This window comes from Silurus meridionalis, chromosome 10, assembly GCF_014805685.1.
Source record: "Silurus meridionalis isolate SWU-2019-XX chromosome 10, ASM1480568v1, whole genome shotgun sequence".
Classification (NCBI taxonomy): Eukaryota; Metazoa; Chordata; class Actinopteri; order Siluriformes; family Siluridae; genus Silurus; species Silurus meridionalis.
The window spans coordinates 25,675,748-25,689,682 of record NC_060893.1 but is presented as its reverse complement, the minus strand read 5'-3'; the positions used below and the strand labels follow the sequence as shown (position 1 = coordinate 25,689,682).

At 41.1% G+C, this 13,935-nt stretch overlaps 1 protein-coding gene across 3 annotated transcripts in view; it reads right to left on the bottom strand.

Annotated features, from left to right (window-relative positions):
• LOC124392796 overlaps window positions 1-10,571 on the bottom strand; it is a 47,367-nt gene extending 36,796 nt beyond the window's left edge. Inside the window, exons 1-6 of one of the 3 annotated variants that reach the window (XM_046860007.1) lie at window positions 10,475-10,569; window positions 10,266-10,383; window positions 3,843-3,925; window positions 3,396-3,749; window positions 2,238-2,282; window positions 1,401-1,591 (exon numbers count right to left, since the gene is read on the bottom strand). In XM_046860007.1, coding sequence (XP_046715963.1) covers window positions 1,506-1,591; window positions 2,238-2,282; window positions 3,396-3,749; window positions 3,843-3,925; window positions 10,266-10,378 — 681 coding nt within the window. In that variant the 5' untranslated portion in view covers window positions 10,379-10,383; window positions 10,475-10,569 and the 3' untranslated portion in view covers window positions 1,401-1,505. Of the gene's footprint in view, window positions 1-1,400; window positions 1,592-2,237; window positions 2,283-3,395; window positions 3,750-3,842; window positions 3,926-10,265; window positions 10,394-10,474 lie in introns of those variants that run through there. The other 2 variants (XM_046860005.1, XM_046860006.1) reach the window with 2 other exon arrangements.
• Between the last annotated feature and the right edge of the window lie 3,364 nt (window positions 10,572-13,935).

The window sequence follows — 13,935 nt, the reverse complement described above, 5'->3', positions numbered from 1 at the left end:
CGACCTCGCTTGCAAAATTTTACCCTGTCTGACGAGCACATTTCGAAGGCACGAGCAAACCCACGCTGCCGGTTCAGGTTTTCGGTGGAGGGTCGCATCAGTCGCTTAGTTGATGACGTATCATTCGGTCGCTCTTGTTGTTCAGTGCAGCAAATACGTAACTTTTTTTATTTTATATTTTATTTCATTACAAATCTTAAAAAATGTCTTCCGAATAAATCAGTGATGTTGCTGTGAAAACGAAAGTAAATAGAATTACCACGGAAACCGAGGAGGTTATGAGCGTGGTGCGCGTCTCACACTCGCAATCAACCACTACCACATGAGTAAGTGTTAAATTATGTTTATATTACGGTAATTTGCGGTGTATTTGGTTTTAAAAATAGGCTACAAATGCAGAAATAAGCGATCGAATGAGATCTCAGAACAGATTAAATCACTTTTACATTCATTCTTATGGGGAAAATCAGTTTGAACGTACGAGCAAATGGACACACGAGCAAGTTTCAAGAATGAATTCTGCTGTACAACGGGGTTTTACTGTACTGATAAAACAGTAAAACATCAATAAACCATAAGTAATAATATGATAAACCTACATTTTACTTACATGTGCACTTCTTATTAAGGGACAGTGGCAGCAGCACAGCTGTGGAGAGGAAGGTGGAGGTGGACCTCACCTGTTTTAAAGGCCTCAGCCTTCTTATATTGGCTACATAGTACGCTAAACTACATGAAATACTAAATCACATGGCTTCAGTAACAATTTTGTAAGTTTAGAAAATATGACTTTGTTGGAGAATGCTTTTAATAAAATAACTTGAAAATGTTTAAATAAATTATATAGTATTGATACTGCTGATCGATAAGACTATTATAGGTATTGCTACCGTTATCATCAAATGTAAACAATAATCATCCCTAATAAAGAAGTGCATAGTAAGTGCAAATCCTGCAGCTACAAACATTAAAATATGTGCAAAAAGTTGGTCAGTGTGTTTGTGCAAGAAAAATATCCTGATCTTCCACAGGAAGTAGAGTCACTGATGAGCAGAGTTTCACCACTGTCTCAACATGAAGGCAAAAGATCAGGTTGTTGGTAAAAGGGAACAGAGACGAACTAGATACTCCAAACTCTTTCCACAGAAGCCTCTAAGATAGTATCAGAGGGAGTCCCAATCCGGCTACAACCACCTGTAGTCCTTGGTTTTGCTCTGATAATCTTCTGAGCTCATCTCTGTAGGCTTTCTCTTCTAAATCTGTGATGAGGACCAGGAAAGTGGGGTCTTCAGAAAAACAGAAAATGATGCAGGATCTGTACTTGATGACCCAGTCATGTGTCTAGTGCAGATTTTAGGAAATCATCTGATCATTCCATGAGAAGAACTGACTTGTTTTTCCAGAGCATCATACAGCATCATGCAACTTCTGTGTTTTAACAGCAATACGAGTGTGGGATTGAAACACAGTCCTGAGACAGCTGGAGGTCATGATCATGTGTCTTCCTAGAAGAGCAGGACGAGGAAACATGAGATGAGGGCTGTGATGGAGACCATGATCAGTGGGTGAGGACGCACCATTCCTGCAGCATCTGGAGAGATAGAAATGAGTGTGAAAATGGATGAGTGCCAGAAACCAACACTTCTCTTTATGGATGTCTGGCGCCATCTACAGGCCGAGAGTCCCTAAAACTCAAAGCTGTGTTTGTGATTCTTTTTAATGAAACAAAAAAGGGAAAAAAAACATTCAAATATAAATACTTTATAATAAACACTTAAATATTAAATATCCAACTTAAAAAATAAATAAACCAAATTATCTGTGGTGCAGAAATCCCACAGGGACAGGAATCTCGTCACTAAACTGGTCCTTAGTTATTCTACAGTGAAATTTAACTTTTAAATATCAGTCCGTGTGTCTACTGGTGAAATACTGGTGTCTGTATAAGTTTGCTGATGTGGTTTGTGTCCATTTGCTCATCACAGGAACCATTACTGCAATTCAGTACTGATATAAAATAAGAACCACATACGGTGTGATGGTGAAGTGTCCACATACTTTTGGTTATAAAGCATATAATTAACTAAGAGAAAAAATTGTGTTTGATTACAATTATAAATGAAGTGAACAGAATTCCAGTAAAAAGTCCACTTTACTGAAGGTCCTGAAATGAACTGAATTATTGGTTGTATAAGAAATGAAATGTGCAGATAATAAAATACACAATTGTATCTCACCTGTGGGACTCGACACTTCATCTGATTTCTCCTCAGGAGGTTTTTCTGTAAGAGGAAAATAATATTGAATCATCCTGGTCCAATCAGAGCTCTTTGTGTTTCCTCTCACTGCTACTAAAGTGATTTAATGTGTAAGTGTAGATCAGGAACACGTGTAGATCAGGATCACGTGTAGATCAGGATCACGTGTAGATCAGGATCACGTGAAGATCAGGATCACATGAAGATCAGGATCACGTGAAGATCAGGAACACGTGTAGATCAGGATCACGTGTAGATCAGGATCACGTGTAGATCAGGATCACGGTAGATCAGGAGCACGGTAGATCAGGAGCACGGTAGATCAGGAGCACGTAGATCAGTGTCACGGTAGATCAGTGTCACGTAGATCAGGAGCACGTAGATCAGGAACACGCAGATCAGGAACACGCAGATCAGGATCACGCAGATCAGGATCACGTAGATCAGGAACACGTGTAGATCAGGAGCACGTAGATCAGGAACACGTAGATCAGGAGCACGTAGATCAGGAACACGGTAGATCAGGAACACGGTAGATCAGGATCACGCAGATCAGGATCACGTGTAGATCAGGAACACGTAGATCAGGATCAGTACTAATCAGTAAGAATCATCTCTGCAATCTTTCACATTACTGATACTATAACTAGTGTGATTACTGTATAATAGAGAAGATCATATTTTCATAAGCAGTGAAAAGCAGTGAAATTGTATTTTAAAGGTAATAAAGTGTAGAAATCAGCAAGAAGATCATTAGTGCTACACTGTTCCTGCTGTCTGGGGTAAAGACTTTCTGATTTCCAGCTCTACTGCAAACTCGTGTCATGAAAATGATTTCCATTTAAAGATGGCAGAGGGAATCTCCAAGTGTGTGATGAAACACTAATATAAAGATGCTCAGGTGTTCTGTGTTCTCCTGGATCATCTAACACACACATGAAGAGCTTTAAAATGAGCTGTTCAGTGCACAATTTCTCCTCTAGTACTGAAAACACTGACATTATGCTCACATTGGACACATGAGCTGCTTTTGTTCTACAGGACGTTTAGTGTCTTTCCACAGATTTCAGATCTGCAGCTTTGGTTTCTGCTGTGTGTAATGTTCAGTGTGTGTTCTACTGATAATAACTCACTTACCCCTGACTGAGAGAGAAACACGGCTGATCTCCTTTACTTCTGTTTTGACATGTGCATTCTTTTTGTTGCGTCTCACTATCTGGTAGCTTGTGTAGAGACCTTCATCATTAAGTGTCAGATTGTGCAACACCAAAGAACAGTTCCCCTTACGAAGATCTTCCACAGGAACATCCACATGATCCTCATATCCCTCACCCTGAGCAGCTTCCTCACCTGCTCGCTCAAACAGAATTGCATTTACTCGACGCCACCTGATATGTGTTTCAGTTCCTACACTCTTCAGTTCACACGGCAGAACAGCTGTAGATCCCAAATCACCAGATACACTGATCACTGATTCTCCAGAGTGGAGACCTGAGATAGAAAATTAAATCTACATTAATCTGTACAGTGTATTTATTATAAGAACTTTATTTGATCTGTTTTCTGAAAGAAAGTGTTACTGACCCACACAGACGCTGATCCACAACATGCAGATGGAGGAGAAGGAGCTTCTGGTGTCCATTGTGTCCTCAGTGTGTGTAGATTTTCTACAACAAAATAAAATACACATTTATCATCAATACACATTACAGTAAATCATATTTCTAGTAGAAAAATGTAGATTTGTGGTATTTAGCAGACGTCCGTGTCCAGAGAGACGTACAAAAGTGCTTTAAGTCTCTAATAATGAATAAATCTACACTGATACACAAGATTACAACTTAATATAAATCAGACTACAAAATACAGAGGGATTTTATATCTCACTGTTACACACTTCATCTGAACCAGAACAACAGAGAGACAGCAGGTGGCGCTCCTACACCACGTTTCTTACAGAACACAAACACCAGCAGAAGATCCTCATAGCAGTCATATCAGAAATTTAGTTTTCTCTAAGACAGAGATGTGTGTGTGTGTGTGTGTGTGTGTGTGTGTGTGTGTGTGTGTGTGTGTGTGTGTGTGTAATTTTCAGTACATCACATACTGTTTGATGTTTTGAGGAAACAAAGTTTTAATGAAATAAAGTTTTTTCTTGCCACAGTCACCACGGCTGCTCATCAGAGATAAACACACACCATTCACCTTCACTGTTGATTTGTGTAAAGATGCTTTGAGACAATGTCTGTTGTGAAAAGCGCTATAGAAATAAACTTCACTTGTTCTATTCTACAGTCAATGTTTCAGGAATAAAACAAATCATTCAAAACAAACTATTGAAAAAAAAAATATTCTTGACAACACATAAAAATGTAAAATGAGTGCAATAATGAAAGAGCACCCTATAAAATAAAGACCAGTTCCTATCAGCATACTGTAACGTTTCCCCTGTCATCTACACTCATTCACCGAACTACATTACCCAGCATCCTTCGCACCCTCGCAGCACTTCGTTTAGTGTTGCGCGTCTACTCGTGCACTTACGGTACGGGTGGTGGGAGGGGTCAAAATACATGTGAAGACGCTTCAGAAAGGCGTTTCCTTTATAAAAAAAAAAAGACTCAGTGAATGTCATGTTCCATATTCAAACACTCATAAAACATTTTTCTTTATAGGTTTGCTCAATCTTTCAAATAAATCTAATTTACAGTGTCCCTGTCTATTATTTTATTACATTTCAACTCTTTTTACTGTGGAGTTTTGGAGAAAACTACACAACATGATAATACATGACAATCACCACTGTCTTCACTCAGTGTCGGTTAATGTCTTTACTACGGTGTGTGTGTGTGTGTGTGTGTGTGTGTGTGTGTGTGTGTGTGATTTACCTGCTCCTTATTATTAAAATCACATCTTTAATGTTACTATTCGTGTCCTCGTGTCTTCGTGACACACGGTTTTTTTTTTTTTGTAAAAAAGGACTCGAGCTACAGTACAGTATAAAAAACAAGTATAAACCCGCATTACAAATCGGATAAGAATATGTAAGAATAAACACGATCTCTTACTGCTTTCTCCGGAGTCTGTTCTTCAATTCCACACTCACACACAACCACACGGTATCGCTGTTGTGCATGTGTGCATGTGCGCATGCGTACTACAAACGCGTGCACTAAATGCGCATGCGTGTGAACTACAGAAACAACGGGAGGAAACAGTGTGCTGTAACTAGGACCTGTAACAACTGAGACCTTAAAAGAAGAAGAGGACTCGCAGAGAAATATATAAATAACCAAAGTACAAAACGTCAGACTGAAATGTTGTTCCTCCTAAGAGCTCGTGCTGACTGACGACTGGAAGCTTCTTCATTTTGGCAGTTACATTTTTATATCAAGTGATAATTTCAGTTCTGTTTAAGTAAATTAACTAATTTACCATTTAAAATTAGCACTTAATAGTATTTACATGATAACTGACTAAACTAAATCAATTTAACAAATCCAAAGACTACTGTATATCTGTAAATATTAGGGATGCACCGAAATGAAAATTCTTGGCCGAAAACCGAAACACAGAAAGAAATTATGCCAATTATTATTACCATTGCATTTATAGCTATGAATGTGTACTAACCTTACTAACATCAAAGCATTTCAATTGCATAAATTAATATTAAAGTTTCAAAGAATAAATCAATTACAAATGATGAAAATATTTATTTATAGCACATTGCAACAATGCACAGGATAAAATAAAATTCAAACAATGTCTGTGGTGAAACTGATTGCTGAAATATCTGCAGTTATATGTTTATGGACGTGAGTTGCAACAACATTAAACAGCTCAGGTAAACACACCTCTGAAAAATGTCTTCTGCTCGGTATGGCATAACGGGGCTCAATGTGCTCGATCAGCCTACGAAACCTCACATCTTCTACCACAGAGAATGGCTGATCATCTAAGGCAATGAATTCCATAATCTTTTTGTGTAATGATCTTTGCCTTGACACTATCACTGGGAAACTTCCTGCCTTTTCAAAAACCTCCACCACAGACGGAGTGCGCGTGCTCGGAGGGGTTTTGCTTTTCTGTGCGTGTTTCTCTCATATTCAGCATAGCGATCGGGATGTTTGGATTTCAGGTGATAAATTAAACCCGACGTGGAGAAAGTCTTTGCAGACGCACCCCATCTTGAAATTTCGGCATTACATGTTTTGCAAATCGCTATCCGTGGGTCTTTCTCAGATATACTGAAATACGTCCACACCGCAGACATGTTGCTTTAGACATGCACGTGCAGGGCGCAGTTTCTGTTTGCGTCATCACAACACACTGTTTCACCCGTGTTGTTTCGGTAATCAAAGTCTTTCTATAGGTGCTATAACCAACTTCTTCTTCTTCTTTCGGCTGCTCCCATTAGGGGTCGCCACAGCGGATCATCCGTCTCCATACCACCCTGTCCTCTACATCTGCCTCTTTCAACCCAACTACCTGCATGTCTTCTCTCACCACATCCATGAACCTCCTCCTTGGCCTTCCTCTTTTCCTCCTACCTGGTGGCTCCATCCTCAGCATTCTTCTACCAATATAATTCATGTCCCTCCTCTGCACATGTCCAAACCATCTCAATCTCGCCTCCCTTACCTTGTCACCAAAACATCCTACATGCGCTGACCCTCTAATAAACTCATTTCTGATCTTATCCATCCTCGTCACTCCCAACGAAAACCTTAACATCTTCAGCTCTGCTACCTCCAGCTCCACCTCCTGTCTTTTACTCAATGCCACTGTCTCTAATCCATACAACATCGCAGGTCTCTCCACTCTCTCTTTCCCTTTCATTTTTGCAGATACCCTACTATCACAAATCATGTCCTGCACCACCCTCACATACTTCTCTGACACACCTGACTTCCTCATACAATACCACAACTCCTCTCTTGGCACTCTGTCGTACGCTTTGTCTAAATCCACAAATACACAATGCAATTCCTTCTGTCCTTCTCTATACTTCTCCATTAACATCCTCAAAGCAAATAAGGCATCTGTGGTGCTCTTCCTCGGCATGAAACCATACTGTTGCTCACAGATGGTCACCTCTTCTCTCAGCCTGGCTTCCACTACTCTTTCCCATAACTTCATGGTGTGACTGATCAACTTAATTCCCCTGTAGTTACTGCAGGTCTGCACATCTCCTTATGCTTAAAGATCGGTACCAGCACACTCCTTCTCCATTCCTCAGGCATCTTCTCACCTTCCAGAATCCTGTTAAACAATCTGGTTAAAAACTCCACTGCCATCTCTCCTAAACATCTCACGCTTCTACCGGTATGTCATCTGGTCCAACCGACTTTCCATTCTTCATCCTCTTAATCGCTGCTCTCACTTCCTCCTTACTAATCCTATCTACATCCTGCTTCACCAACTCCACATCATCCAACCTTCTCTCTCTGTGATTTTCCTCATTCATCAGCTGCTCAAAATACTCCCTCCACCTTCTCAACACTCTCCTCACTAGTCAACACATTTCCCTCTCCATCCTTTATTGCTCTAACTTGCAGTACATCCTTCCCAGCTCGGTCCCTCTGCCTGGCCAATCGGTATAAATCCTTTTCTCCTTCCTTAGTGTCCAACCTCTTATACAGCTCCTCATATGCCTTTTCCTTGGCTTTCGCCACATCCCTCTTACCTGCTGCCGCATCTCCTTGTACTCCTGCCTACTTTTCTCATCACTCTGTCGATCCCACTTCTGTTTTGCCAACCTCTTTCCCTAATGCTCTCCTGCACTTCCTCATTCCACCACCACGTCTCCTTGTCTTGCTTTCTATTTCCAGATGTCACACCAAGTACTTTTCTAGCTGCCTCCTCATCACTCCTGCAGTAGTTGCCCAATCATCCAGCACCTCTTCACCACCACCAAGACCCTGTCTGACCTCTTCCCTGAACCTCACACTACACTCTTCCTCCTTCAGTTTCCACCATCTTATTCTTCTTTCAGTCCTCACTCTCCTCCTCTTCTTCTTCGCCTCCAAAACCATCCTACAGACCACCATCCGATGCTGTCTAGCTACACTGTCCCCGCCAACACCTTACAGTCTCCAATCTCCTTCAGGTTGCATCTCCTGCACAGAACATAGTCCACCTGTGTGCACCTTCCTCCACTCTTATACGTCACCCTATGATCCTCCTTCTTCTTAAAATACGTGTTCACCACTGCCATTTCCATCCTTTTAGCAAAATCTACCACCATCTGCCCTTCCACATTCCTCTCCTTAAAACCATACCTACCATCACCTCCTCGTCACCTCTGTTCCCTTCACCTACATGCCCATTAAAGTCTGCCCCAATCACCAATCGTTCTTTCCTAGGTACACTATCTACCACTTCATCTAATTCACTCCAGAATCTTGCCTTCTCCTCCATCTCACAGCCCACTTGTGGAGCATAGGCACTTATGACATTTATCATCAAGGTGCTATAACCAACAAATAATAAATTATCAGGAAATTATTCTCCCAGATATTTACTAGGGATGCACCGAATATTCGGCCACCGAAAATTTTCGGCCGAAAATGGCCCAAAAGTGCATTTTCGGTTTTCGGCCAAAAATTTTCGGTGGCCGAATATTCGGTAATATTCCTGATAATTTATTATTTGTTGGTTATAGAACAATTTGAGCTGCAAGAAAAAGGAGTGAAAGCCACCCTGCACATGTGTCACAGGCATTAAGGGACACACACACAAACACACACACACACACACACACATTTGTCTAACCAGTTCTGTTGCTTTCCTGGGATTGATTGTTAGACAGTGTTAAGGCCAGTTCCACTCTAAGATCTATTTAAACATAGACTAAATGTGTTACGATTACAGAGCCCAAAAAATGGTCACTTTGGTGTTGCTAGTAGAACTATACACATGCTAATATGTTATAACTTTATTTCCTCTTTATCACACTATCAATATATAAAATCCACTTTGGCACCCCAAATATAACACGCTTTTTTATAGTATAGTATGGTAAAATACGGTAGTGAGAGGGTGAAGTGGCATCGATAACTAACATTTTCAAAAGCCGGCGATTGGTCATGGGGATCGAGATAAACAACGTTAAGTGGCAAATTTGCCCCCCCTTGTGCTCGAGATATTAGGGTTCGGCAACATAAAAGAATCGACATAACCGATGAGAAAATGCTAAGACAAAGAGAGAATTTGGCGGTTCCACTTCAAAAACATCGACTTAATAAGGTTGGCGAGTGAACCGAGGTTGAGATAAGTGGGTTCGACTGTATTATGAATTAGACAGATGTTTTTAATGGGTGATGTTGTTTGTGCTCTAGTATCATCTTATTGTTCTCTAAGAAGTTATTAAACATTTTAAATGTTTAAGACATGTCTTTTGCCCTAATATAACTTATTTCTTAATGGCAATTATCTATATTACACTGTTTTAATGCATTACTGCATTAAACACTAGTACAAGAACTTCTCACCTGTTACACCTGTAAGGCCTGAAAGAAATCAAGCCTTAACCAGGTAAGAAAAAGTAACGCAAAAGTAATGTAACGCATTACTTTCCATAAAAAGTAACTAAGTAACGCAATTAGTTACTTTTTTGGGGAGTAACTCAATATTGTAATGCAGTACTTTTAAATGTAACTATCCACAACACTTGTCATCAGATGACGATTTGTTAAAGAAGTTGATGTTCTCTGCTCCAGATAAAACTTACAGGTAACAGTCTCTTGCTTGCAACTACAACTACAGCCACTTGTAGTGCAATAAAGTATGTTTTTATTTTATATATATATATTATTATACATTACTAAACATTTAAAACAAATTCTACTGACATCAGTGCAGTGGCCAAATTGTTAAACGTGTGTTGATTCCAGCACATGGCCATGAGAGTCAGCATGTGTGTTTACCCTGAAAACAACAAATATCATTTTACCATGTTCCCCCTACTTATTATGTAATAATATAACAAGTGCAGCATTTTACCTGCTTTGGACAGGTGTTTTGTGGTCACTGCAATCCTGGAGATGAAAGCATTGCACTGTTCCACCTCCTCTCCTAGTGTTAAACCAGCCCCATCCTGATATGCTCCACTCCATTTTACCTGATTAGGAATGAAAAATAATAATATAATGCTGAGAAAGTTTTGATATTCATTTGCAGATTTTATTAATCTCATAGCAAAGTTCACCTACTTCGCACTTAAAATCATGGGCTTTGGCATGGAATACTGAAAGAAAGGGCTTCATGTTAAGAAGGTGCTGGAGCTCTGGGCAGCTTTTTGCAATTCTTCGGAAGTAAGGCCAATATTTGCAGGTCACAGCCATACAAAAAAAGTGATTTGCTTACTGGACAGCCATTATCGCAGGTACAGGGGATAAGCAGAAATTTCCCCCCTGTACATATTTAATGCACAGAGTAGCACTCCATGCCGACACACCGCAAGCTCCAGTCCCTCCTCATCTACCTTGCTTGCAGATCTTTGGGAGGTCTCTCTGGCTGCTGACCACTGCCCTCCACAAACACCTCTTCCACTGACCTATAATATAGAAAATAGTTGATGAAAATAAGACTCTCGTAAACAAAATCTGTAGTTGGAGGCAATTATACTCCTGTATAAAGTCTAATCATCTAACCCAGCCATTATGGTTGCACCAGCCAGTGCACTCTTAGTGCCGGTCCCAAGCCCAGGTAAATGGGGAGGGTTGCGTTAGGAAGGGCATCCAGCGTAAAACATGTGCCAAATCAAATATGTGGATCACAAATGAGAATTTCATACCGGATCGGTCGAGGCCCGGGTTAACAACGACCGCCACAGGTATCGTTAGCCGACAGGGTACCGGTGGAAATTGGGCTACTGTTGGCCGAAGGAGGAGAAGGAGAGGAGGAAGACGTCTACAGAGACGGCAGGAAAAGGAGCAGTGTAGGAGAGTAGAGGTTCGGGTTGGTACTTTAAATGTTGGTACTATGACGGGTAAAGGGAGAGATAGCTGATATGATGGAGAGGAGAAAGGTAGATATGCTGTGTGTTCAGGAGACCAAGTGGAAAGGGAGTAAGGCCAGGAACATTGGAGGTGGATTTAAACTGTTTTATCATGGTGTGGATGGAAAGAGAAATGGTGTAGGGGTGATTCTGAAGGAAGAGTACAGTAAGAGTGTAGTGGAGGTGAAGAGAGTTTCTGATAGGGTGATGATCGTGAAGGTGGAAGTTGAAGGATGATGATAAATGTCATCAGTGCCTATGCTCCACAAGTTGGCTGTGAGATGGAGGAGAAGGAAAGATTCTGGAGTGAATTAGATGAAGTGGTAGATGGTGTACCTAGGAAAGAACGATTGGTGATTGAGGCAGACTTTAATGGGCATGTAGGTGAAGGGAACAGAGGTGATAAGGAGGTGATGGGTAGGTATGGTTTTAAGGAGAGGAATGTGGAAGGGCAGATGGTGGTAGATTTTGCTAAAAGGATGGAAATGGCAGTGGTGAACACTTATTTTAAGAAGAAGGAGGATCATAGGGTGACGATAAGAGTGGAGGAAGGTGCACACAGGTGGACTATGTGCTATGCAGGAGATGCAACCTGAAGGAGATTGGAGACTGTAAGGTGTTGGCAGGGGACAGTGTAGCTAAACATCATCGGATGGTGGTCTGTAGGATGGTTTTGGAGGCGAAGAAGAAGAGAAGGAGAGTGAGGACTGAAAGAAAAATAAGATGGTGGAAACTGAAGGAGGAAGAGTGTAGTGTGAGGTTCAGGGAAGAGGTCAGACAGAGGCTCAGTGGTGGTGAAGAGGTGTTGGATGATTGGGCAACTACTGCAGGAGTGATGAGGGAGGCAGCTAGAAAAGTACTTGGTGTGACATCTGGAAATAGAAAGGAAGACAAGGAGACGTGGTGGTGGAATGAGGAAGTGCAGGAGAGCATAAGGAGAAAGAGGTTGGCAAAACAGAAGTGGGATAGACAGAGTGATGAGAAAAGAAGGCAGGAGTACAAGGAGATGCGGCAGCAGGTAAAGAAGGATGTGGCGAAAGCCAAGGAAAAGGCATATGAGGAGCTGTATGAGAGGTTGGACACTAAGGAAGGAGAAAAGGATTTGTACCGATTGGCCAGGCAGAGGGACCGAGCTGGAAAGGATGTACTGCAAGTTAGAGCAGTAAAGGATGGAGAGGGAAATGTGTTGACTAGTGAGGAGAGTGTGTTGAGAAGGTGGAGGGAGTATTTTGAGCAGCTGATGAATGAGGAAAATCAGAGAGAGAGAAGGTTGGATGAAAAGAGGAAAAGAGGAAGGCCAAGGAGGAGGTTCATGGATGTGGTGAGGGGAGACATGCAGGTAGTTGGTGTGAAAGAGGCAGATGTAGAGGACAGGGTGGTGTGGAGACGGATGATCCGCTGTGGCGACCCCTAATGGGAGCAGCCGAAAGAAAAGAAGAAGATAAAGTCTAATCATCTGCGATTTTACAGTACATGTTTGGATTTCTTGTGAATGTAGTCCACAAATCTTTATCATTAAATGGATATTTTGTCTTAATAATACTGTTTCAACAGTGTGACATTATACAGTCGAACCCCGAAAATTGCTTGTAGGTCCATTTTCTCGTACGTTCGAACTGATTTTCCCCATAAGAATGAATGTAAAAGTGATTTAATCCGTTCTGAGATCTCATCCGATCGCTTATTTCTGCACTTAAAAAGTATTAGTAGCCTATTTTTAAAAACAAATACACCTCAAATGACCGTAATGTAAACATAATTTAACACTCACGTCAACTAAGCGACTGATGCGACCCTCCGCCGAAAACGGGGAACCGGCAGCGTGAGTTTGCTCGTGCCTTCGAATTTTGCTCGTGAGACAGGGTAAAATTTTGCGAGCGAGGTTGCTCGTATCTCCGTTTGCTCGTACTATAGGTTGCTCGTACAACGGGGTTTCACTGTACACAGTTTTGGTATACAGTACCTAGCTGCATTCTTGAAACGGTAAAGATTGCGGTTTCCATCTACTGAAACTGCCGGAAGATCTGGGGTGCATGCAGGACAGATAAAAGGCTCTTTTTTTTGCTGATTTTGTCCACCTCAAAAAACGGAAAGCCTCCCACTCAAAAAAGCTTTTCTAAAAAATATCTGTCTAGATCACGTGTCAAACTCAGGCCTTACCGAACTCTAGACTACCTGGGAACATTCCAGCGTCAATCAAGTCGAGCTTTTGTTGATGTTTTTAATTCTATTGTATAGTTATTGTGAAACAGCGCCTCACAGTGGTGAAGAGAAAAGTTGATTCTGAAAACAGAGCCTTTAAAACCGATGTGATTCTGAGTGTATGTTTACTGACACTGGCGGTAAACACGTGTGTTTTATTAGTGGAGCGAATGTGGCTGTAATTAAGGAATTTAATCTGAGACGGAACTACGAGACAAAACATCAGGAGAAGCTGAAAAACCTGAATGCAGAGCAGAAGATCCAGAAAGTAGAAGAGTTAAAGAAGAATCTGACATTTCAGCAGATGCTGGTGTGAAAACAGAGGAGAAATCAGAGTCTCATCAGCAGGTTATTTACTGAGGGAGAGTTTCTGAAGAGCTGCATGTTCATATTTCTAACTTGTATAATTTTGCAGGAGATATTTTTATGGAGAGCAAAATATTTTAAGTTATTTAAAGTTTAAGTTGATTA